This window comes from Myodes glareolus, chromosome 16, assembly GCF_982192425.1.
Source record: "Myodes glareolus chromosome 16, mMyoGla1.1, whole genome shotgun sequence".
In the NCBI taxonomy this organism is placed as follows: Eukaryota; Metazoa; Chordata; class Mammalia; order Rodentia; family Cricetidae; genus Myodes; species Myodes glareolus.
The window spans coordinates 17,372,883-17,399,129 of NC_142041.1; the positions used below are offsets into that span (position 1 = coordinate 17,372,883).

A 26,247-nucleotide genomic window follows, 5' to 3' on the forward strand; every position below is an offset into this window, starting at 1 on the left:
TGAATGGTTTTATGCATATGTCATTGTGCTTAGTGCTATACCGGAAGCATTAGCTCCTACCTACCTTTCTTTCCCTCCCTCCCTCCCTTCCTCCCTTCCTCCCTTCAGTCCTTCTGTCTTTGGCTTTTGGGACAGCATATTACTACTGCATCCCAGGCGGTCTTGGAACTCACTACGCTGGCCTCAGACTTGTGGCAGCTCTCTGGAGTCTTCAGATTGAGTTACCATACCCAGCTTAGTTCTTTAAAGTATTTATATTTAGTTCTTTTTTAGTTTAAAAACATACTAGCTATTTATAACTTATTCCTCTTTCCCTTTTTACTTTATAGAACTATTTTTTTGTATTTTGTTTATATCTTATGCTTTGTGCTTGAGAGTGTACTGTTTCAATTTTTCATTTTCAGATTTGCATTCAAAGCTTAAAATATCTTGATTTTATCCATTTATTAATTTACTTGGAAGTGATTTTTATGATATTTCATGTATTTCTGGTTGTCTGCTATATTCTCTATTTCAGTCTGCTGATTTGTCCCTTTGTAAATCTTTTTATTGTATATACTCTTACCTGCAGTAACTTTATTATAAGTCTTAAAATGTAGTAGGTCCATTCACTTTTGTGGAAATTTTGGTTATTTGATGGTCCATATTATTTTTTATTTATATTTCACTTGAATTTTATAATTATCTCTTCAACTTTCATGAAGAACTCTTGTCTATAGAGAATATTTGGTTGTGGAATAGTCTACTATTTTTATGATACTGAGTTTATTTATAGACATTTTTACTGTTTACCATATATTTTTGGCTCTCTTTTTGGGCACAAAAGACATTTTGGTGCTTGGCGGCCTTTTTGTTAGGGACATGACATGGTGTGCATATAAGACATGAGGTTAGTTTAACTTTCCTGTTGAGCAGAGGGTTGAGGGTGTGATGCCAAGGTAGCCGGGCTTCAGCTGGAGTTGGCCCTACTGCTGACTGCAGAGCAGAGCCTCCCTACTGAGCTTTGGCTGAGAAGTATTGTGGGAAGTTTGTGTCATCTTCTTTAAGTGTTGGAACTGATGCACATTTTAATCATGGAATCAACTAACCTGTTCCAGCTGACACAGAAATTTGAATATTTCTAGTCTGTTTATTCTGGTCTTTAGAATTAAGTTATAGTTCAGTAAAGAATTTTGACATGTTGTGTTAGATCCATTTCTAGGTACCTGTCTTAGGATTTCTGTTGTTGTGATGAAACACCATGACCAAAAAGCAAGTTGGGGAGGAAGGGGTTTATTTGGTATTTTGCTTCGACATTGCTGTTCAACAGTGAAGGAAGTCAAGGATAGGAATTCAAACAGGGTAGGAACCTGGAGGAATTGATGCAGAGGCTATGGAGGGGTACTGCTTACTGTCTTGCTTCCCATGGTTTGCTCAGCCTGTTTTCTTATATACTCTAGGACCACCAGCCCAGGGATGGTACCTCCCACAATGGGCTGAACCCTCCCCCATTGATCACTGATGAGAGAATGCCTTACAGCTGGGTCTCATGGAGGCATTTCCTCAACTGAGAGGCTCCTTCCTCTGTGATGACTCGAACTTTTGTCAAGTGAACACACAAAAGCATACAGGACAGTACCTTATGGTTTTTATTGCTGTTGTACACATTTTAAATAATGCTCCCTTTTTAACTCTTTGTTCTCATGTGTATCTCTTGACTTCTTTACTCTGATCTTGTGTGCAACATGAACTTTTTGCTCCACATTCTCTTCTCATAGATACTATACATTCTGTGAAATACTGGGAGCTAAAAAAATTCCTATTGATTTTTTTACACTGCATTTTCATGACCCTTTAGTTTGGTTAGAAGTAGTAACGATGTGTACTTTCTGTGTTGTCCAGGTTTTGTATACAATATGATATTTGATGTAGAGTTTTACATTTTGTCAGATAATGGTTATTTCCTTCCAGTCTAGTTGTTTTCAAATTTACATTTCTAAGCTCTGCTCTTTGATACTGGGATTCTGTATTATATAGCTTCCTGTGTTAAGGCTCTCATTTTCTGTTTCTATGAGAATATTTTCTTTGTTCCTCTTAGAAATTGTATTGTTTTATCTTTCATATTTAGAGTTCTTGGGAGTGGTGCCAAGGATGGAAACCAGGGTCTTGTTCATAAGCACATACTCCGTCACTGACTACCTCTAGCTTTTCATATTTAACGTTATGAGTTGCCAGAAATTTATCTTCTTTGATGTGTGATGAGATAGGAGTTATATTTTGTTTTCCCTTATTACAATGCAATTGATTTTAGTGTAGTTTCCTGAAATCACAATTATTCATTTACTCATTTTATTAATAACTTTGTTTTAAGGCAGGTGACTTATACATGTTTATCTCTTAAGGATTTTCTTTATTTTCCAACTGGTCTGTTTTTGTACTACATGGTACTTTTAGTTATTATTGTTTTGACAAGGTTCAAAATCTTGTCATGTAAATTGTTTTTCTTCTTCAGCATCAATTTGACAAATATTGGCAATTTTCTCTTCAAATTGGCAATTTTTAGCTTCAAGGTCATCCTTTGCAAATTTTATTCCTTTGTGGAAGTGGTAGAACCAACCTTTTATTTAATAGTCTTTAAAATACGTTTTGAGTTATTATTGTGTAATGTTTTCTATATATCAGTTTGAGGATAACTGACACCTTGTTAGTATAAATTGAAATAGCTCCTGTCTGAAAGGCTTAGGCCAAGAATGGGTTTCTGGTTTTTGTCTTTAGATTTAAAAGAAAAAGTACGTATTTATGATATAGTAGTTTACAGATGAGACCCAGGTCTAAATGCAACTTTTTTTTTTTAAACAAGTGCTTTACAACTTACTTACATTCTTAGCCCTTAATAAAATTCTTTTTTTTTTAAAAAAAAATTATTTTTGCTTTATGTGTGAGTACTTGCCTGCATGATGTATGTGCACCATGGCATTTCTAGTTCCCACAGAGGGCAGAGAGGATATTTGATCACCTGGAACTCCAGTTACACATGTTGTGAGCCTCCGTGTGTGCTGGGAACAAAGCCCAGCCCTCCCCAAGACCAGAAAATAGTTTTAATCACTGAACCATCCCTCCTGTCTCTGAGTAGAATTATACTAATGAAAAATGTTTCTGTTGTTCCCAAAATAAGGGAGCATGTAATTTATGTAATTAATTTTTCATTAAGTACAATGTTTGCTGTAAATTAAAAAACTCCTAACAGATTAAGTTCTCTTTCAACTTTATTCAATATGGATAATTTATTCATATCTTGTCAACCTGAGTACCTTTTCTAAATATATTAAAATTCTATAGGATTTTAAAATCTTAATTCTGTTAGTATGGTTAAGTATACTGATTTTAAATGTTAAACTAACTTTTTAAACATTTTTGAAATAAGTTCTTCTTTAGCATGATGTATTATTTTTATGTAACACTGGATTTGCTTTGCTATTTGACTTATTTTATTTGCCTTTGTGTTCAAGTAAAATATATTTTATTTACTTATTATTATTGTTATTTCTTAGGTGGAGAGATGGCTCAGTAGGTAAAGGCATTTTTCTGCCAAGCTTGACAATCTTGAACTTGACAGTTTGGTTCCTGGAGCTCACACAATGGGAAGAGAGCCGACTCCAGCAACTTGTCTTGTGACGTCTAGCACATGTGCTCTTCTGTCTGTTGGCACCTGAGATTTTAGCTCTCAGGCCTGTCTTAGTTTTCTTTTGGTGGTGTTAAATGAAGGTGTTAACACCCAGCATAGGATTTCTACTGGTTGTTAGAGTCTACAATTAATCTTAGCCGAACATGTGTTCTGAAACTGAAAAACTGGATAAATTCCTTATTTATAATATTATATGTTAATTTATATTAAGTTTTGTAGTAGCAAGCTTTTCTAGAACAGGTAAAATTTAAGAAGTTATATATATATATATATATATATATATATGTATATATATATTTAACACATATTTCACGTGTGTGTGTGTGTGTGTGTGCATGTACCTGTGGCATGAATGTAGAGGTCAAGGAATATATTGCTGGCATTACTTTTCTGTTTCCATAAAGTAGGTTCTGGGTTTGAACTTAGATCATCAGGCTTGGTGGCATGGAGTTATCTTACCAGCCCAGGAAATAATGTATTTTAAGTAGCCACATAGGACATGTGTGCACATTATAACATTTTTTATGTAGTATTGTAGATATACCTAACATTAAGGATGTGATCCTCCAGAAGGCTGTAATTAGATGCCACCATCAGTTCTCATCAGTTGCTGTAAAGTTGGAGGTCTCCAAAGATTTTTCCCAGGTTTACTAGTTTTTCCCAGCCTCTCAAGTGCTTGGGTTATAGGCATTTATTGCCAAAGCTGGTATGGTATCTAGAGTTTTCACTGACAAGATACTAATCAAGTCATTGCTCATGTGTCTTGATTTCCAGCCTCTTACCTTTATTACCTGGCTTCAGTTGCAATCCCCCAAGCATGTCTTGGTCTTTTTAGGGTGATATATCCCTTTTCTGAGTTATTGCTTGGGCACAAATTGTTAAGGAATTCCCTCTATCAGTTACTTCTTTAGTATAAGCTTTCTGGTGTGATCAGAGGTCCCATCATTGAATAACAGAGGCTTTCCAATACATGGAGAAGCTTCAAGGATCTAAAATTATCCCCTTGGTAAATACTATGTGGGGAGGGGAACAAAAGGGTAGGAGTCTTTTGATTTGTTTAGTGTTATAGTATGTGTTCACTAACCTTAATTGGGTCCTTTACAGTTTCTTCAGTTTTATGTTTTAACCATGTTTTCTTCTCTTTTTACCCTGATAATTGTAAGCCTTTTCCTATTATTGATAAACTTCTGACCTGTTCTATGCCTTCCAAATCTCAGTACTTGAGATTGCCTTCAATTTTGTAGAAACAATTAGTAGCAACCTCTCATTTCACCTGCTTTCCTTGAAAGGGGAGAAGTACCTTCTTTGGCACTTTTGAGTACTTCGTAGGTACACAGAGGAAATTCCACTTCAGCTACAAGAATCACTTAAACCATAGCTGCTGTTGAAGCGATGACTTTGGCCTTAGGATGTCCTGCTCTAGTCACAACTTTTCCAAACAGCTTGCACTGACTCTTGAGTACTTTTTTGGGGGCTGGGGGCACGACAGGACTTGATGATTGTTAGATGATTCTATCTATGTTGCTGGTATTCCCACTCAGAACATGAATGAGGCCATTTTCCCTTGTGCCTTAACAAAAAGACAGATCGGTGGGTAGGAGTCTGTGTACATTTGAAGCTTGTAATAGATTGATGGAGTTAGAATCTGTGTACAAACCTGACCCGCCTTGTTCTGACTAGTCTATTTCTAAGTTTCATTGGGTCAGTCTGAGACATCCTTCTATGTGCATCCACTCCCCAGGGTTGCAGCATTTGGCTTCAGTAAAATTCAATATTTGTGTCTAGCTGTCTCTCTCCCCATCCCTCTTCCCACCGTCCTTTCCTTCCCTTTTGTTCTGGCCCTCTCTTCCCTCTTCTTTCCCTCACTCTTTCTTTCCTTCCATCTCCTTCCTTTTCTTCTTTCCTTCCTTCTTGGCTACAGCTCAGGGTGGCATTGAATTTCTGGTTCTGCTTTCTCTTCTCGAGTGCTAGGATTACAGGTATGTGATACCATGCTTAGCTATTAGATGTGATTGTTTTTATGTTAGACAATTTTCCAGTTCTGTAATGATTAATACTTAATTGATAGGATCTGTAATCACCTGGGAAACAAATCTCTAGACATAAAGGTAGGAAGGAGCCACATCCTAAGTGTGGGTAATACCATTCCATGGGCTAAGGTCCTGAGCTGAATAAAAATGAGAAAGTAGGGCTGAAGAAATGGCTCGGTAGTTAAGAGTACATAGTGTTCTTGCAGAGAACTGAGTTTGGATCCTATCGCTAATGATGGGTGGCTCATAGCCATCAGCTCCAGGGGATCTGATGCCCTCTTCTGGCATCTGTAGTCAATTATGCTTTATGTGCACGGACACACATACAAAGTTAAAAAAAAAAACTATTGTTTTTAAAGGGGAAAATGAGCTGAATACCAGCTTTTTTTTTTTTTTTTTACTCTTTGTTTCCTGACTATGGATACAGTTTGACCAGCTGCATTATACTCTTGTTTTTCCTGTGTGATGGACTGTGTCCTCATGCTGGGATCCAAAATACTCTTTCTTCTCAAGTTAATTTTTGTCATGCGTTAAAATCACAGCAGTAAGAAAAGTAACCAAGTTCTTTTCAACTCTGAATATAGTAAGGATTTTTCTCTTTTCTTTCTCTTTTTGATACTATAGTTTGCACCTGGGTTTTGGACATAGTAAGAATATGCTATGCCAGTAAACTAAACTTGCAGCCCTTCAAATCTTTTTCTCATCCTCCCCCCAGCCTCCTTTCTTTTCTTCCTCTCTTCCCTTCCCCCTGACCCTTTAGAAATGATTTTACTGCGCATTTCAGTTAGCCTTGGATGCTTCATCCTTTTACGTCATCCCTTTGAGTACTTAGTTACATGCTCTTTTTATGTTTGGTCCCTCTCTGCCTCTGTCTGTCTCTCTGTCTCTGTCTCTCTCTCTCTGTTTTTTTTGAGTCAAGGTTTCTCTGTGTAGCCCTGGCTGTCCTGTAACTAGCTCTGTACACCAGACTGGCCTTGAACTCACAGAGAACTAATTGCCTGCCTCTGCCTCCATAGTGCTGGAATTAAAGGCATGCACCACCACCACCTGGCTAACAAATCTATTTTTAGTCATATTTCAGACCACGTATTATTTTCTCCCTAGGCTTGGGTGGTAGCTCTGTGAGCTGCCTAGATGAGCACTGCTAATAATTAATTGAACTGTGAGTGCTTGTGCTTTGAACAGTTTCTTTGTTTTATTTCACAATGGACAAGTTTTAGAGACTTCAGGAAAAATGTAAATTTTCTACATTCCTTCATATGCTAAAGGAAAATTTCAGAACAAAGACTTGAATACAAAAGGCAAAATCATAAGGTATTAGAAGAAAACGTAGATAAATATGTGTTAGGTCTCTCCAAGGCTACTACCAGATTGAGACCTTTAGTCTAAGAGGACTCACTGGGCTCCACAGATGTTTGTGCACTAAAGCCACCAAAGGGAAGATGTTATGGAATGAAGTCGGGAGGAAACCATGTCCAAGCTTCAAGATTCCTTTCCTGGCAGTCACACAGAAGAAGCTTTTAGTTCCTGTACTGATGAGCTGTGATGTGTGTGGAACGGTGTCTAGTAGGGTGCTCATTAGAGACGCAGTGTCAGATTTTTCATCTGAAGCCGGTCATTTTGGCATATTTTGCCCAAATGTATCAAAATTCTCCAAGAAGAAAAACTAGTATTTAACATAAAGTATACTGTTTGTAGAAACAGTTCAGACAAGGTGAACCATTCTTAATCTGAATGGTGAAAATGCTCTTGAACTAAGTTTCCAGATGTCAGTTAGATCTGCTGTGCTATTTTTAATTTTTTTAAAAAAATTATTTTTGTAAATGAGTACACTATTTGCATGAATGCCTGGACGACAGAAGAGGGTGTCAGATCCCATTATACATTATATAGATGGTTATGAGTCGCCATACACCATGTGGGTACTGGGTCTCTGGAGCAGCTGGTGCTCCTAACCACTGAGCCATCTCCCTAGTCCATTAATTGTTTTTCTGTACATCATAAATTTTAATATGATAGTCTTGGCATGATAAAACATTTTCAGCACGACGAGGAGAAAATTAAAAGGCCATAAAGTGAAGTAATGATAGATTGAACTGTATTTAAAAGCTGAGGTCTGGAAAAGAAAAAGAATAAGCTCTATAGAGGGTTATAAGGGAAATGGGAAAATATTTATCATATGGGGAAAAAGTGGGAGTTACTTGCCCAATATGTGAGAACTCTTATAAGGGCCATCAAGATTATTAGGATTCAGCATTATGCTGCCCTCTGTCATCTGGCAGGATGCACTCAGGCAGTACCCTGACCTGCCCAGGGTCCTATGGCTGCTACACAGGTGCAAAAGGTCCCTTTAAGAGACAAGCTTTGCCGATTCACATTCTCTTATTTGCTGTTCTTCTGAAGAGGCAAACAGATCTTTGCTTCCCCCCTCCAATCCCATCCCTCTCTGCCCCCTCTCTGCCCCCTCTCTGCCCCCTCTGCCCCCTCTCTGCCCCCTCTCTGCCCCCTCTCTGCCCCCTCTGCCCCCTCTCTGCCCCTTTCTCTACCCCCTCTCTGCCCCTTTCTCTGCCCCCTCTCTGCCCCTTTTATCTCCTATTACAATAAAACTCCGCATGTAATCTGTCTGCATGGCGTGTCTGGCTCTCACCTACCATGGACTCTCCCCCACTGTGGTGTGGACCCACAACCAATCATTATGAAGATGACTGGGTGGGTCAGCTTGTTGTGCATTAAGCTTCTGTGCAAATCTGATGATGGAAGTTTGATTCCCAGAACCTGCGTAAGGTGGAAAGGAGAGAATTGACTCCACAAAGTTGTTCTCTGACTTCTCCACTTGTACTGTGGCACAAACATGCTTTCCCTCATATCTTTACCCCTTTGCTCTCTCCCTTTTCTTCTCTCTCTCCCTCTTCCTCATTCTCACACACAATAATAATAATAATGAATAAAATTTAAAAATCTTTTACAAGTCACGTGGGCTTGCATACCTATAATCCCTATACTTATGAAGCTGAGACTGGGAGATTGCAATTTTGCTGTTTGCTTAGGGCATATTGTGAGTTTTGAGTCACATGTCTTACGTGGTGCCTTTGTAAAATCTGAAAAGTTTTGAGGTATATCACTCTAAAGCTCTAACGTAAGAGATTTATATTAATTAAAAGAGGAAAAGCAGACCAGGTGTGGTGATACACACCTGTAGGGAGACCCTGTCTCAAAACAACACACACACACACACACACACACACACACACACACACACACAAGAAAGGCAAAGTATGAATTAATATATGTTATGTTCCAGTTTTGAGGTTATGTAATGTTGCTATATGAGTGGAAAAACAGCAGTTAAAATACGTTTCCTGTGTTTGGACTGGGGAGATGTGAAACTCCATTAATAAAATGCTTGCTGTACAAACATGAAGGCCTGAGATAGATCCTCCAGTGTCCACATAAAAGCCAGAGGGTGACATGTTGCTATAATAGTGCTGGGCAGATACGATCTCTGGGGTTTGCTCAGCTCGCTTTGCTGAATTTGGTGAGCTTCAGATTCAGTAAAAATGAAATGGAGAACAGTGGAGGGAGATGCCTGCCATTGACTTCTAGTCTCCATACATCTGGGCTTGCATGTGCATACAACACACGCACACTCTGAATCAGTTACTTTTCTTGTTGCTATAATAAAATGCCTAACAAAAGCAAATTAATAAAGGAAGAAGGCACACAGGAATTTGAGGCATCTGATCACACTGCTCCTACAGTTGGGAAGCAGAAGTAAGTGGCTATATTTAACTCACTTTGTTCTTTTTTTTTTTCAACTTGGGACCTTAGTCCTTGGAATGGCAGCACTGGTATTCAGGGTGAGTCTTTTAACCCATTTAACTGAATTTAGAAGCTCCTTTTTTGACTTGCCCAAACTTTTGTCTCTTAGGTGATTCTAGATCCTGTCAAGTTGACAGTATCATGAATTATTTTTCTCTCTATCCCCATCTTCCTCTCTTCCCCCTCCCCTCACCCACCCACCGAAACATTTAACTGGTTATTTAAAGGAAATAGTAAGTTTCATAAATGAAGCAATGTGAGTTTGAATAGAAAAATAAGAAAATTATGAGAAAGATGGAACTTATTCTTGTCCCATTCTGTTTATCATATATTAGAGCTTACCATGATGATTTGGAGAATATCAGCTCCCATTGTAGCTTAAGAAAGATGGATGTGAGTTAGACTCTCTTTGAATCTTCAGAACATAATAGTCTTATCTCTTCCTAGTTTTAAAAAGGTCCTTTTGAGATATTTATTTTTGTTGCTACAACAATACTTAAGGCTAGATAATTTATAACAAAAAAATTCCCTTCATTTTCTTGTTTTTTCTTCCTTCTTCTTGGAGACAGAACCTCATGTATTCTAGGCTAGCCTTGAATTAGAGAAGGATACCCTTGAAATTAAAATTCTTTTGCTGACACCTCCTAAGTGCCACATGTTTGGTTTAATGTACTGAGGCTTTCTACCAGTGGATCTACACACATAGCCCAATATTTTTATTGTTCCTAAAAGCTGAAAGTCCCGGTTGGAAAGATGGCTCAGTGGTTAAGAGCACTGGCAGCTCTTCCAGAGGTCCCGAGTTCAATTCCCAGCAACCACATGGTGGCTCACAGCCATCTATAAGGGCAGCTGATGCCCTCTTCTGGCACACAGGTGCAGATAGAGCACTTATACATCAAATAAATAAATCTTTAAAAAAACCAAACAAACTGGTCTATGAGTTTGAGGCCAGCCTGGTCTACAAGCTAGTTCCAGGCCAGGCTCCAAAGCTACAGAGAAACTCTGTCTCAAAAAACCAGAACAAACAAACGAACAAAAAACTGGAAGTCCATGATTGAGAGATTTTCAAATGTTGAGGTCCCTCCCTCCCCTGTGTTATACCAGGTGGATGGATAAAAGCTCAAGAGGGGTTACTGTAGCTCAAACAATACAAACCCAGAGACAAGTATAGGAATTAAAGCTAAAGATCAGAAGCACAGTAGTAAGCCTCTAGAGAGACCTTTTACCTATACCAGTGTTCAGACCGAATGGATGATCTTCAGACTCCACACTTCAGGGAGTTTCTGTCTCTTCCCCTTTATGTTCCTTTCTCTGCCCAGCCCTTGACCCCTGAAGGTGTGTGACTCCCAAATACTGGAATTAAAGATGTGAACCACCACCACCTAGATCTATTTCTGGATCAATCTTGTGTACCCCCGGTAGCCTTGTGTACCCCAGGATCTCACAGAGATCCGTCTGCATCTGTCTCCCAAGTCCTGGGACTGAAGGTGTGTGCCACTACTCCCTGGCCTCTAGTGACTTAGCTTTGCATTCTGATCTTCAGGCAAGCTTTATTTATTAGAATACAAATAAAATACCACTATAGGTTACAATCTTAAGGAGAAAAATACTGCATGTTCTCTCTCGTGTAGGTCTTAGCCTATGTGTGTGTGTGTGTGTGTGTGTGTGTGTGTGTGTGTGTTTAGGGATGCATGTCGTATGTGTATGGAGGTCAGAAGACAACTTGCAGGAGTTATCTCCTTCCACTTTGTGATCCTGGGAATCAACTCAGGTTGTCAGGCTTGGCAGCAAGCACCTTCCCTCTGAGCCATCTCTCTGTACCCAACTCCCCTGTTTAAGACAGATTCTTGTAGGATAAGCTGACCTTGAACTTCTTAGCCTCCTGACTCAGCCTTCTACTGCTGGCATTATAGGAGTGTGTTAGTCACACCCAGCTTGACTATTTAAAAGTACATAGTGTCTCTAAAAGATGGCCTGATTAGTTGTACATTGATTCCTCTTCACTGATTACAGAGCTCTAACTCTGCCTGCTTTGGAAGTAACCTTGTATGATATTTGGTGCTCTTTGTATTATCATATTAAATTAGGAATGAGTATGTGAAAAATGACTACAGTATATCCCGTTTTTTTTTAACTTTGGCATAGATTTTTCTATATTAGTTTGTTGTGAAAATTTGTCTTTGTAGAATAGTGTTCCTGTGATTATAGCTTGTCTGTGGGCAGTTTTTACTGTCTCAAGAGCTGAAATGCATTGAAGAATATGCTCTTTGCTTGGAACTCCCAGATTGTATCCGGAGACTGTACTTTTGTTTCCCAGCCACACAGACCCAAATAATCATATAGAAACTATGTTAATTACAATATAGCATGCAATGCACATAGAAACTATATTAATTACAACCCTGTTAGGCCACTGGCTCAGGCATATTTCTAGCTAACTCTTATATCCTAAATTAACCTATTTCTCTTACTCTATGTATCGCCACGAGGGTGTGACTTACTGGTAAGGTTCTGGCATCTTCCTCGGCAGCTACATGGTGTCTCCCTGACTTCACCTTCTTTTCCCCTCTATCTCTGCTTGGATTTTCTGCCTAACTATATTCTGTCTATATTCTTTGAATCAGTGGTAGTGAAACATGTTCACAGCATACATATGCTGTGGTTGAATTTACCATTCTTAAGAATTTGTTTTACGGCCAGGAGGTGGCAGCACATTCCCTTAGTCCTAGCACTCAGGAGACAGAGATAGGTAGGTCTCTGTGAGTTCCAGGACATCCGAGGCTACACAAAGAAACCCTTTCTTGAGGGAAGAAAAGAATTTCTTTTACAACACTGAACATTCATTAAATAGAATCATTTGATCTAGTACTCAGAGTTTACCTGCCTAATTTTGATTCTTTGTTCTATTTTACCTTTATTATTAATTTCTTAAACTAAACTCGAATTTGGGATTTTACTAGCTTTTTTTCTAATGTCTTTTGTTCTTCCAGGATCCTGTTCAAGGCTGCATTTAGTTATATAACCTAGCCTCTCTGGGGCAGTGTATTAGTCGCCCTACCACCCCCAGCTTTTCAGGATCTTGGCATTATTGAGAAATACCAACCAGCTACCCTATAGAGTGTCTTCCAGTTTGGCTGTTCTATTGTTTCACTACAAGTAGATTAGGATGATGGATTTTGGATTGAACCCAAGAGTGCTGAAATGCCTGTCTTGTTGTATCGTCATGCATACGTTATATGTCACTGCTGTTGTTAATCTCTTTACTTGGGTGAGAGTGTTTTTCCATTGTAAAGTTAATCTATTTTCTTCTGTTCTTTGTAAGTAGTAACTATATCCAGGCTACCTTGAAAAGAGAAAAGGGAATGAAGCTGTACTTCCCTTTAGGAACATACTACATACAGTATTTGTTTTTCCATAAGAAAGATTAGCTCCTCTATTCTTTTAATTTCTTTAATCATTTATTAACATCAATATAGATGTGTCTAGTTTGGCTTTTAATCCAGTGCTGTGCTATTTATTGTGTTCTGTTATTAATTGATCTGCTATCGGCTAGTAGGAGCTCTTTCAGTTGATTTCTATACCTTCTAGATGTTTCATGTCATCTCTAATACTATAAGATGTTTAGACTTACCTTTCTAATATAATTGTTTTCCTGTCCTAAGCCCTAGAATTGTTATTTTGCCGAGAAATCTGTTCCCTTTTATTACAGAATGATATTTAGAAACAAGATTTTATGCTGGATATAGGGTTTGCACATTACTACGAGGGTTTTGCTGTTTCTTGTCCCTTTAGGACTTACTCGACTAATAGATGCCCACTTTTCTTCACAGAGAGATTATTTGAGGCAAACAAAATAATTCTTAGTGTCTGTTATAATAAAACTTGGCTAATTATCAGTCAGTGGGTAATCTGAGTTTCATTTGTACGACTTCTGACACCTGTGTATTAGTTAATATTCTACTTATTATTTAAAGTAAATTTTAGTAGCTATATTAGTTCACCTGAAAGTGTTTTCTGTTTTTATCACTACATAGTGAAGACTTAAAAATTTATTTTTAAATTGAGAGATAGTGCTTGTTGCCCAAATCAAGATATAGAACATTTCCAGCTCGTTCATTGCCATTGATAATTTATTTTACAAGTGATGTTTGCGTGTGTGTGTGTGTGTGTGTGTGTGTGTGTGTGTGTGTGTTTGTGTGTTGTGGAGTATGCATGCTTGTTTTGAATGTGTTGCTTTTACTCTACACCTTATTCACTTGAGGCAGGGTTGCTCTTGCTTACTGAACCTGGAGTTAGGCTGGTAATCAGTAAGCCTCGGTGTTCCTTGTGTGTCTGCTTATTCACAATGTTACAGTTATAGCCACATGATTATATATATTCAGGTTTTTACCTGAGTTCTGGTTATTTGAACTTGGATCTTTGCTTGTACAACAAGAACTTTTACTTGCTGAGTCATCCTCATCTGCCTTTTTGAGACAGTATCTTGTTATGCAGAACACAACTTTAAACTCAGAGTGATCCTTTTACTTAAGCCTTCTAAATGCTGGATTATAGTCATGCATCACTTTGCTTAGTGCTCTGATACTTTTTGCAAGAGACTTTGAGGAACAAGTATCTCATACAGCACCATTTTTTCCCCAATACTGAATACCAGAAAGTTGACAATAATTTGCAGCTAGATATTTGGCATTTGTGTGAGTTCCCTCTCTGTCACCTTTCCCTCTATCCTATAGTATACTGGTCAAAGATACATGGCGGCTTGTTTAATAATTGCTATCTACATTTTGCTGAACGTACCTCCAAGGTCTTGTCTAACATTTTCTCACGTAACTTTCCTGTGGGAAATTTGTCTCTGATTTTCTGATTCACCTACAACACAGTAGTAGTCAGTGATTCTGTCTTTGGAGAAACCTCATTAGTTAGGTTGTCCCTGACATCTAGTTAAAGTTCTTCTGTTGTGTTCTGCTAGCCAGGCCTGCCTCTGCCTCCCGAGTGCTGGGTTTAAAGGCATGCACCACCACCGCCCAGCATATCCTTTCTTAATAACTAAGTCCTTCAGAAAGACAAAGTAACTTTGTATGTAGGAAGGAATTTCATTACTCTTGGCTGTTCTCCTTTCTAGAGATTAAATGTCCCCAAACAGTTCAGAGTAGCACATGATTAGCTATTAGACCTTTTAAAGCAGTACCTCCTGGTGTGTCAGAGTCAATTGTAGGGCTAGTCTAATTGAAATTCTTGACTGAAGGATCTGCTGTACAGAAAATAGGATTATGTTATAAAAATAGGCTTGGTTATGTTTGGTTTGTCAAGTTCTCTTGTTTTCTTTTTATATTATAGATCAGCTCGAACGGGTCTTTTTACGACTTGGCCATGCTGAAACAGATGAACAGTTACAAAATATTATATCTAAATTCCTTCCTCCTGTTTTGCTCAAACTGTCCAGCACTCAAGAAGGAGTACGGAAAAAGGTAAGCATGTTGGAGGCCATTTGGGGGAAATAAATGGTGAATAAGTGTATATCAAGAAGTGAGGTTTTAAAAAAAAATTTCCATTGTTGTAATGTACGCTTATGATCCTAATTACCTTTCCAAATGTATGGTAAGTCCAAGAATCAGTTTTTGATGGAAAAGCTTAACTGTTTGGTGTAGCTGCCTTTACTACCCAGTGCGAGATAATTATTTGGACTGATCTAAAACCGAATATGAAAGCCAGTGTAGGAAGGGGAAATGTTCTTTAATCATTGGTTGATGGTGAATATATCCTTAAATAAAGGTAATAAAGGTAAGCAAATAAAGTTTTTGAAAGCAGACTATTCTAATGTATTTTATACTTTATGTCCTATAAAATACCATTTCATAAAGATATATAACTATAATATCACTTTTATTTTTAGATTGTTCTTTATAGAACATGTTCCCCTTTAATCTGTAGAATAGTTCATTATTTTTTCCAGTATATTTGTGATAGAGCTTCTGGTCTTTGATCTGTCATCAGGTTTCATCTCCTGTGATATTATAATTGATTGATGTTAACTTGAATATCTGCCCTAATAGGCCTGATTTGAGTTCAGTGAGAAGAGTATCTTCCAGAATGTCTGTTTGTTGCTGGAAAAGATGGACACTCTTACCATATATTTGTTAATCTTTACGTGCTGTTGATCCTTATTTGTTGAGGTAGATTTCTTTTTAGTCATGTCATTCTCTTATTTAAGACCCTTCGTGGACTTTTCTTGCTCTCAGGGTATCAAAGGCCTTTTACAGATTGATATCTGTTTACTTAGCTTGGTTATTTACTGTAAATTTTCTGTATGTCTTATGGTACATTCTGTATTTGTTACTTTTCTCTATTGCTGACACAAAATACTTAATTGTAGTGTGAACTCTAATTGCTCTTAATAACCTGAAGTCAGATATTAGGGGGTGAAAGCTGAGAGATCAGAGAAGCAGTGCAGCCAGCCACTAGAGATACTATTTACCTCTATGGAATCCTCAGACCAAAAGGATGAACCTGTCCTCAGACTGTGTCCTCTGACTGACTGCTTCCGGCTGCACCTCAGACCGCATCTGTCTCTACCGTCTGCACTGAGCTCCTGTCTCCTCCCACCTTACATTCTCTGCGCCCAGCCATGCCGCTCCTGTTCCCACCTCCCTAGTGCTGGGACCACTTATAGACAGAGTTAGTCTTGTGTAGCCCAGGGTGGCCTTGAACTCACAGAGATCCCTTTGCCTCTGAGTCCTGGGATTAAAGGCCTCTAGTGGCTTAGCTCTGCACTCTTCAGGCAATCTTTATTTGTTAAAACACAAACTATCACTACACCAAAAGAAGGAAGAATTTACTTTGACTCATGGTTTAAGGCATTATAGTAAGAATATGAAGGTCATATTATAGTCACTCAATAAGCAGAGAATGGATGGGAAGTGAGGCCTGGCTATAAAACCAGAGCACCTCTCCAGGGACCAACTTACTCCAGTGAGATTTTATCGCCTAAGAAGGTTTTACTTTTCAAAACAACACCACCAGCTGCATACCGAGTAATAAAATGCATGGGGCACATTTTACATTTGTTAAGAGGGAAAAAGAAAGGAGTAGATGGAAGACAATGGGAATGTGGTTATGACTGAGTGTGGATTGATGTGAGGGTTCTTGGTAAGCAGGAAGAGAGATCTACCAGGTTAAGAGATAATAGGTTCTTAGTTGGGACTGAATGTGATGGATGCCCTTGGTGAACTCAACAAGGCCACAGAGATTCCCTCAGTGGATGAGGTTGGGTCATAGGAGGAAACAGAGTTCTCCGGCACTGATTTGAGTGGGTGGTAGTGATATCTTTACTTAACTGCCAAAGCTATTTGAACTAGAAACTGAAAGAGTATAGTTCAGGAAGTAGCCAAAGAACCATTGTCTTAGTTTATGTTGAGTAATTTTAGTAGAATAAAAACAAACAAACTGGTTTACTTGAGATACTATATTTCTTTTTATTTTACCTTTTTTTTTTGTAGAAAATAATCCCTCTTTAATTTTCTGTTTTGAATTTTAGGTTATGTATCATTCACTTTTGTTATATTATTTATCCTATTATCCTTCTGAATGTAGACATTTCATTCTTGTTTTTCAGGGTTTTTTTTTGTATGTACATATTTTCATGTGCATGTGACTGTACACATATAAAGGCTAGAGAATGATGTTGGATAGCTTTCCCAGTTGTATTCCACCTTTTAAATATGTTTACAAGATTTTTAAATATTTGTCTGCATGGATGTTTAGCCTGCATCAATGTCTCTGTATCATGTGGATGCCTGATGCCCACTGAGGCCAGAAGAGGGCAGTCAGATCCTCTGGAACTGGAGTTACAGATGGTTGTAAGCCACAATATCGGTGCTGGGAATTGAATTTGGATCCTCTAAAAGAGCAGCCAGTGCTCTTAAATATGGTGGCATCTTTCCAGCCCCTCCACTTTTTCCTTAAGGCATGATCTCTTATTACACATGGGCCTCACTGATTTGACTAGACTGGTTGGCCAGTGAGCCCCAACAACCCTGCTAGCTTTATTTCCCCAGTGCAGGTATATGTGGCATTAGGTATAGCTTCTTTTCTTTTTTAAAACAAGGATTCTGATTGCCTGGGTGGTGGCACACTCCTTTAATCCCAGCATTCAGGAAGCAGAGGCAGGTGGATCTCTGAGTTTGAGGTCAATCTGGTCTACAGAGCGAGTTCCAGGACAGCCAAGACTGTTACGCAGTCAACCCTGTTGTCAATTTTTACTCTTTCTTTTTTTGATGTGTGTGTGTGTGTGTGTGTGTGTGTGTGTGTGTGTGTGTTTGGCACCTAGGTCCAAATAAATCACAAACGGAGGCTTAGTCTTAGTTATGAATGCCTGACCTTAGTTTGCCTAATTTCTCGCCAGCTCTTCTTAGCTTGAATTATCTCGACTGTCTTTTGCCTTTAGGCTTTTTTCTTTCCTTACTTCTGTATGTCTTTTACTGGTTTCTGGCTGGGTGGCTGGCCCATGATGTCCTCCTCTCCTCCTTCTCTTGCTCCTCTTCATTTCTCCTTCTTATCCTCTCTGCCTGCCAGCCCTGCCTGTCCTTGCTTCTGCCTTGCTGCTTACTGTTTAGCTCTTTATTAGGACCATCAGTTGTTTTAGACAGGCAAAGACTCACAGCTTCACAGAATTAAATAAATGCAGCATAAATAAAAGTCACACATCTAAAAATAATATTCCTCAATAGAACCTTGTCCTGAAAAACCAAAACCAAAAACATGGATTCTGTGGGCTTGAACTTAGGCCTGCATAGCAGGCTCTTTACTGATTGCGTGTCTTCTCAGCTCTTAGCTCTAGTTTATTGGTCACTATTATCAAAATTATAGTATTTGTTTACTTGCATATTTGTTTATTGTGCTGGCCTCTGACCCAGTGCTTTCTAAATGCTTGACAATATATCACTCAGCCTAGCTTAGGTTAACTTTTCTTAGGGATGAGCTGTTTTAAAAGGCAAACTAATATTTAGGTTTATTTTCCTCTTTTTAGTTGCATTATTTCTATTTTACTCAAATTTTTCCTCATAAGATTTATGTATATATGATAATGATGATTAAGAAATGCATTAAGAAAAGTGCTAGGTTTCCAAAATACTGTGAAGTGGTTCTTTTCCACATTTTAGAGATGAAATGGAATTTAGAATGGTTGATGAACTTTTATTTGCTTATGTTTACTTATTTAATGCCTTTTTAAGAGTCTCACAGTATAGCCCCCACTGACCTGGAACTCTGTGTAGACCAGGATGGCCTTGAACTTACAGATCTGTCTGCCTTAGCCTTCTGTGTACTAGGATTTAAAGCATGCTCCACCACTCCTGACAATTAACAAATTCTTAAAAGACCAGAGAATGAATAGGTAAGTGAGGATTTAAAGTTTAATATACAACCTTGGTCACCAAATACATTTTTTCATTTATTATGTTTTCAAGCATGCTCAGAATGAATAAAGACCTGTTTTTGAAGTTGTCTTTGCTATTCTGGTTAGATTTTACAGTTACACTGACACAGTGTTTGCTTTTATTTTTAGGTAAACTATTAATAAGAATATTTTAGTTTTGAAGTATTTAATACAAACTTTTCCTTCTTTTATTTTTCATTTGGACTGAAATCTGACAGTTCTGTTTATTTATTTATTTATTTTTTGGTTGTGCTTTGAATGGCTACCACCCAGGCTTTTGTGCATGAGAAGTGTGTGTTTCACCACTAAGTTACATCTGCAGTCCTAAAGGGTATTCTGTGCTCCTGAGGAAAGTCCTTCATAAGCTTAAAAACAATTCTTGTTTGTGGGCTGTGGATCTCAGTTTGCCCTGAGGCTGTTTGCTGCTAACTCTGTACAGCTGTCTCGAGACTCTATCTCTAGTCTTGTGTATTAGTAGTCATGGATGACAGTTTCCTACAGTTTGCAGTTTTCTTGTTAGGTTAATATTTTGATTTGATACATTTTGATGTACAAATTTAACGTTTTATTTTCAATTACAGTGTATTATATATATGTATTTATTGGCAGAGTGATTTACTGTTAAGCAAACGAGAACTTCTGGGACAAAGAAATAATACTTAAAGCTGGTATATTTAACATCATACCACTCTTTGACATATCTTTTCATTGAATCTTGTTGTTTGCCTTTGATGTATTATCATTTGAGTCCTACAAATGAAAATAATGATCCTGAAATTAATAGTAATAGCCAAAAGTATTGAACAGTGTCTCAGTTTAGCAATTCTGTGAGGTATAGGTGCTCTAATTATTCCTATTTTATAGATGAAAAAACTGGAACTCAGAGAAGGTAAGTAATTTGCCTTATGCCACATGACTAACAATGTACTCTATAAACCGGGACTTAATAGATGAGTAATTTCAAAATTAAGCTGGTTTCTGCCAGATACTACTTCTGTGTAATGGCTACATATGTTAATTTTTTGCTGTATTTATGAGAATAGATTTAATTCATCCAAAGTTAGTCAAAGTAAGTAGGGGTTAAAAATCACTTTGAAGGCAGTAATAGAACTTTTCTTGTATGTTACTTTGACTTTTAGACAGTGGATTCTTGATAGGAATCTACTTTCATAGTATATAGTCGTATACTGTTATGCCTTGTAAATTATAGAACCAGTGTAATAATTGTCATTTGAGTAGTATTGTTAATAAAATGTGTAGATATTGAATACAAACACAGAATGCATTTTTCCTCTTAAATATATAAAATAAAACTCATGAACATTTATTTTTAAATAGAACTCATTTATACCATAGTCTCCTCAGCATTCATTTTTATTATTTGGTTTTTTTTGTTGTTGGTTTTTTGTTGTTGTTGTTGTTTTCTTTTGAGAGAGGGTCTCTTCTGTGCAGTCCTGATTGCTGGCTGTCCTGGCTGATTCTGTAGATCAGGTTGTCCACGAACTCACAGAGATCCGCCTGCCTTTGCCTCCCAAATGCTGGGATTAAAGATGTGTGCCATGACTTTCCAGCCTTTTATTTTCTTTTATACAGGTGATTGAACCCAGGACTGTGTGCATATTAAGCAACCATTCTTTTTATTTTCTTTCTTTCTTTTTCTTTATTTTTGTACTGTCTCTAGTCAGTGTAAAATTTTATACTCCAATTTTATAACCAGAGTTAGTTGTACTGATTTTGTTTGTTGACTTTGTGGAACTTTGAGTCCTTACCATCAATTTAATAACATATGTTTGATTTAAGTAGGATATTACATAATATAGCTTTCAGTTGTGGATAAATTGGCTGAAAGAGAGCTAAAATATTGGGATTTTTTTGTACTAATTAGTATTGATTTCTTAATTTTAAGGAAAATGAGGTTTGCTAAGTAGAATTCTGTATTAGTTAACTTTTTTTTTTGTTCATAGTTACTACAATAGCAAAAAGTTGTGCTGGAGAGATGACTCAACTTTTAAAGGCTAGGCTCACAACCAAAAATAAGAATAGCAAAAAGTTAATGCCTGACTATACCTGACGTTAGCAAGGCTGTGGAACAACTTGGGTGCCCATGTACTACTGGCAGGAATACAAATTACTGTTCACTTTGGAAGTATCTGCTTAAACTGGGCGTGTGCATAACTTCGTGACCAAACACTTCTAGTCTTTGATTTATATCCAACAAAAATAAGCACATATGTCTTTGAAAGGAAAAATATATTCATATAAGCATTATACTTAGTCACTCAAACTTTAGTTTTCACCAATGTGTGCTTTGAGGCTTCAGTTTATGTTTCAGGAATAACATAGATGCAACCCTCCAGACTAGTTAAAATGTTCAGTCTTTCCTAGGTTAGATTTTAAAAAATGTTGAATTTCTTCTCTCTTAGTACATATTATACTAGAGTAAGACTGAGGCCATTTATCATAAACTTGTATATTTTCCTTTCTGTCCACAGGAATTGTTAATGTGTTAATTTCTGCATTTGTTCCTTTCCCACTAATAGAGGAGGAAGAAAGTTGTTATTTTTTTATTTAAATATTTTTTTGTGTTTTTGCAGACAGGGTTTGTCTTGGAATTCACTCTGTAGATCAGGCTGTCCTCCAACTCATAGAGAGCTGTCTGCTTCTGCCTCCCGAATGCTGGGATCAAAGGCCTGTGATACCACTGCCCGGCTTTTACTTGAATTCTTTATTGGTCTCAGATGTTTCAGGATAAAGGAAATGTATTTCAGTGTTTTGCTAAATTCTATTGTAATCCAGATCTTGTTTTTCTGAATTCTTACCATTCTGGGTTTCATCCAGATATAATTTGCCATATTCTTTTAGACCCTTGTTCTTTTCTAAAACTGGTTTCAGCTTAAAGTACATCTAATCCCCAGAACTCAGTGTTTCTACCACTTTTTCTCAGAAGTAGAATTGACAGACTAAGTGTATCTAGAAACAATAAAATCTTAAATTTATATTCTTGGGATCTCAGAAATTCAGATGCTGTGTTTTTGGTTCTGATACATCCCTTTCTGAGATACCAACTTTATAGTCCTTAAAAAGAATAAAGTAGCTACCTTTCACCAAAATAAGAAATGTCTAAGAAATTAAAATTTTATTTTTAAGATATGATTCGTAACTTCCGTTCTTCTGTCTTTGCTTTAGGTAATGGAACTGCTGGTCCATCTGAACAAACGTATAAAAAGCCGCCCCAAAATACAACTCCCAGTAGAGACACTATTGGTTCAGTACCAGGACCCTGCTGCAGTTTCCTTTGTCACGGTGAGAGTTGTTTTGTTTTGGAATTTTTTTTTTCCTTTTTTAAAAATTTATAGTAAATCCTTTTACTGTGTAGTTGGTGCCATCAATGTATGTTGGCAAGTTTAGAATTTTATTCTTAGACCATATATAATGGAAATATTTTTACTTTAAATCTCATGCTGTTTTTTCACAGAGTATTGATTCACAGGTAATACTGCTTCAGAGAACATTATAGGGACATGGTAATGAATGTCAATTTACACTGAGCAAAGAAATGTTGGTGAAATGACTGCCAGGTATTTACTTATAGAGAACCTGAACAATTTAGTTCTTAGAAATTAAGGATAGAATAGAGGTTATCAGAAGCTGGGAAAAGGTTAATTACTAGGTACAAAGTTAGAGAACAGAAACTTCTTTTCTTTTTTATTTATTAAAAATTTCCACCTCCTCCCCACCTCCCACTTCCCTCTGTCTCCTCCTACTCCCCTCCCCTTCCCTCTCCAGTCCTAAGAGTAGTCAGGGTTCCCTGCTTTGTGGGAAGTCCAAGGTCCTCCCCGCTCCATCCAGGTCTAGGAAAGTGAGCATCCAAACAAACCAGGCTCCCACAAAGTCAGTCCATGCAGTAGAATCAAAACCCAGTGCCATTGTCCTTGGCTTCTCAGTCAGCCCTCATTGACAGCCACATTCAGAGGGTCCGGTTTGATCACATGCTCCATCAGTCCCAGTCCAGCTGGCCTTCTTCCTCCCCATCTCCTCTTACACAGAGAACAGAAACTTCTGCTGTGCTCTTACCTAGTCAGGGTGACTATGGGTAACAATCCGATACTTGACATCAAATAGCTAGAGGCACCCAGTGTGGGATGGGACCTATAGTTTCATTGACTTGCTAGGTAGAGGCAGGAGTATTGCTTGAGCTCAGAAAGTCAAGACTAGCCTGGGCCACAGAATGGAATGTTCTTGAAAAAAAAAAAAAAGACAAGAAACATACACACAGGAACAACAAAATAACAGGAATCTGGGGGAGGGAAAGGCTTTTCAAGGGTTTGCTTTAATGAAGGGTAGGTATTTAAGGGTATGTTTAGGCTAATGTAAACATATAATGTATACATATATTAAAATGTCACATGGTACTCTATTATATATATATAATTTATATATAATAATTTTTTTATGGTATTAGGGATTAAACTCAGGACCTTTTATGTGCAAGGCAAGCATTCTGCTGAGTTATATTCCAAGTACATACAATTTTTGTTTTTATATAAAAGTGATTTTATTCTTATTGTATGAGATAAATCTGAATAGATCGAAGGGTTACAACACATGGGCATGAGAAAGCAATTGTGGGTGCCAGATGTAGCATGAATTCTGATTGTTCTTAATAAAAACCTGGAGTTAGATATTAGGGAGTGAAAGCTGAGAGATCAGAGAAGCAGTGCAGCCAGCCACAAGAGAGACCTTTTACCTCTACTGAATTCTGAGACTAAAAGGACAGTCTTGTCCTCAGACTGTGTCCTCTGACTAGCTGCTTCAGACTGCACCTCAGACTGCATCTGAGTTCCTGTCTCCACCCGCCTTATATTCCTCTCTCTGTCCAGTCATATCCCTTCCTTTCTCTACCTCCCTAGTGCTAAGATTAAAGATGTGGGACTCCCAAGTACTAGGATTAAAGGTGTGAGCCACCACTGCCTTGCTTAGCTCTGCACTCTGATCTTCATGCAAGCTTTACTTGTTAAAACACAAACAAAATGTCACAACAAGCAATACTGTTTCTGATGTGTGTATTCAAAAGATACCCTTTCTGTAGTGGATTACACCTTAAACTGGCAAATATTCCTCTTCATTCCATTTCATGAAAACAAAATATAAGAAATGATATTATATGAAGACTGTTTTCCTGGTTCTTATGATGATTTTTAACAATATGGCAAAATTTAATAAGTTGTTTTAGCAGGAGTTACAACTTTTGGAGGTGGTGTGCCTGTTTTTGATACAGAGTTCTATTATGGATAATATCTTTAAGACAATATAATCAGTGAGGCCCAGTAACTGTGCCAAACAGAAGGCCTTATGAAACCTTCTTATTTCTTCTGACTAATCCTTCAGATGCGCAGCTCTGTCTTATATGTAAATATGGATTTATGTCATGGGTTTTCTACGGTTGTGAATTTTACATGGGTTATAGAACTACTGATAACATTTGCATTCCTCAGTTTCCCTGACTCCTCTGTCATCCATTGCTGATTTGTAACTGAAGTGAGGAACCAGACTGCTGCAGTTTCCAAAGATGGTTTTAGTAACTGATCAGCTGGGAAATGGAAGCCTGGGGTTTGTTAACATGTGTCTAGTACTAATACAGCAATCTGGGAGAGCTGATGATAATGCAGATTTAGATGCTGTTTTACTTCCAGATAATAGTAATTACACATATGACTACTATAGGTTAAGTCACCTTTCTTGTATAAAAAGCCCACTTTAAAACAAACAGTTTGAATAAGTTGTGCTTGACTTTTTACCCTGATGTATAGTAACTTAACTAAGCTGTAATAAGTCTGTGAAGAGGATGATTTTTTTCATGATTTTGTAATCATATTTTTCCTTTCATACTCACTTGCTTTTCTTTTACTGCATTAGAATTTCACTATAATTTATGTTAAGATGGGCTACCCTCGCCTGCCAGTGGAAAAACAATGTGAATTGGCCCCTACGCTTCTTACTGCCATGGAAGGGAAGCCTCAACCACAGCAGGATAGGTATGGCTTTTCCTTATTACCTATTTCTTGTCTGCAAGAGTCAACAACTGACTTTTTCAAATACAGGTCACATTTGATTTCACTTGACAAATGGAAAGGATCGAGCTCATTTAGCTGAAAGATAGTTGAGTTTTCTGTTACTATTTTAGTTATTATTTTATTAATAGCATTATAAAAGTTCTTGATGTGAACATTAAAAAATGTATAAAACTAATGACATTTTTATAAACCTAACTGCTTTAGTTTTTGCTATTTGTTTTTAAGTGGTAAATTTATGTGATGTTAAAAATCATTTTGAGTCTGGAGAAATGGCTCAGTAGTTAAGAGCACTGGCTGCTTTTTCAGAGAACCCAGGTTCAATTCCTGTCACCCACATGTGGCTCACAGCCATTTGTTAACTCCAGTTCTAGGGGATCCAGCACCCTTTTCTTGCCTCTGGGCACTAGATTATTCTTGTGGTATACAGACGTACATGTAGGGGAGATACTTATATATGTGTTAAATAACAAAAAGGAAAATTTTTAATAAAAAAATTTCTGTCTTGAAGGATAAGACATTTCTCAGCAACTTCTGGAAGCAGTAGAGTATTTTTGACATGATGTATTAAAATAGGTGCTGGAAAAGTGGAAGGACTTAGAAATCATTTGTCTGTTGGCTTAGTGAGAAGATCTGTATCTCAGACCTGTCAATGAGAAAGATGTTTCCAGTTCTGTTTACTTACTAATTGATCAGTCAGTTGATTGATAATGGTGCTAGGGCTCAAATCTAGGACTTCAGAAACCCTGAGAAAAGGACTATGTGTATTTATAAACAAAATTAGTAATTAAATTTTTAGGGGGCTGGAGAGATGACTCAGTGGTTGAGAGCACTGACTGCTCTTCCAGAGGACCCAGGTTCAGTTCTCAGCATCCACATGGCGTCTCACAACTGTCCGTGGCTCCAGTTCCAGGGGATCCAACACCTTCACACAGACACGCATGCAGGCAAAACACCAATGCACATAAAATAAAAATAAATAAAAAATTAATTTTTTATTGAAAGGACATATTTGACTTTATTTTTTATAATTTAATTTGAAGTACCCTTTGGTAACATCAAGTCTATTTTATATATATTTTCCGAAAGTTTTAAAGTGATGGACCACATTGGCTAAATGCTAATTATCTCTTAATACTTTGACTTTCTTTTCTTTCTTTTTTTTGACCATGTTGAAAATTTAATATTTTAATACATTTCAATTCTTTTTTTTATTCAAAATCTTTTCTT

The 26,247-nt window shown here is 37.4% G+C and overlaps 1 protein-coding gene across 5 annotated transcripts in view; it reads left to right on the forward strand.

Annotated features, from left to right (window-relative positions):
- Ecpas (Ecm29 proteasome adaptor and scaffold) overlaps positions 1–26,247 on the forward strand; it is a 117,792-nt gene that overhangs the window by 14,695 nt on the left and 76,850 nt on the right. For all 5 annotated transcript variants that reach the window (XM_085677112.2, XM_085677111.2, XM_085677109.2 and 2 more), the window contains 3 exons: positions 14,851–14,981; positions 22,133–22,249; positions 24,863–24,981. In XM_085677112.2, coding sequence (XP_085533238.2) covers positions 14,851–14,981; positions 22,133–22,249; positions 24,863–24,981 — 367 coding nt within the window. The remainder of the gene's footprint in view (positions 1–14,850; positions 14,982–22,132; positions 22,250–24,862; positions 24,982–26,247) is intronic.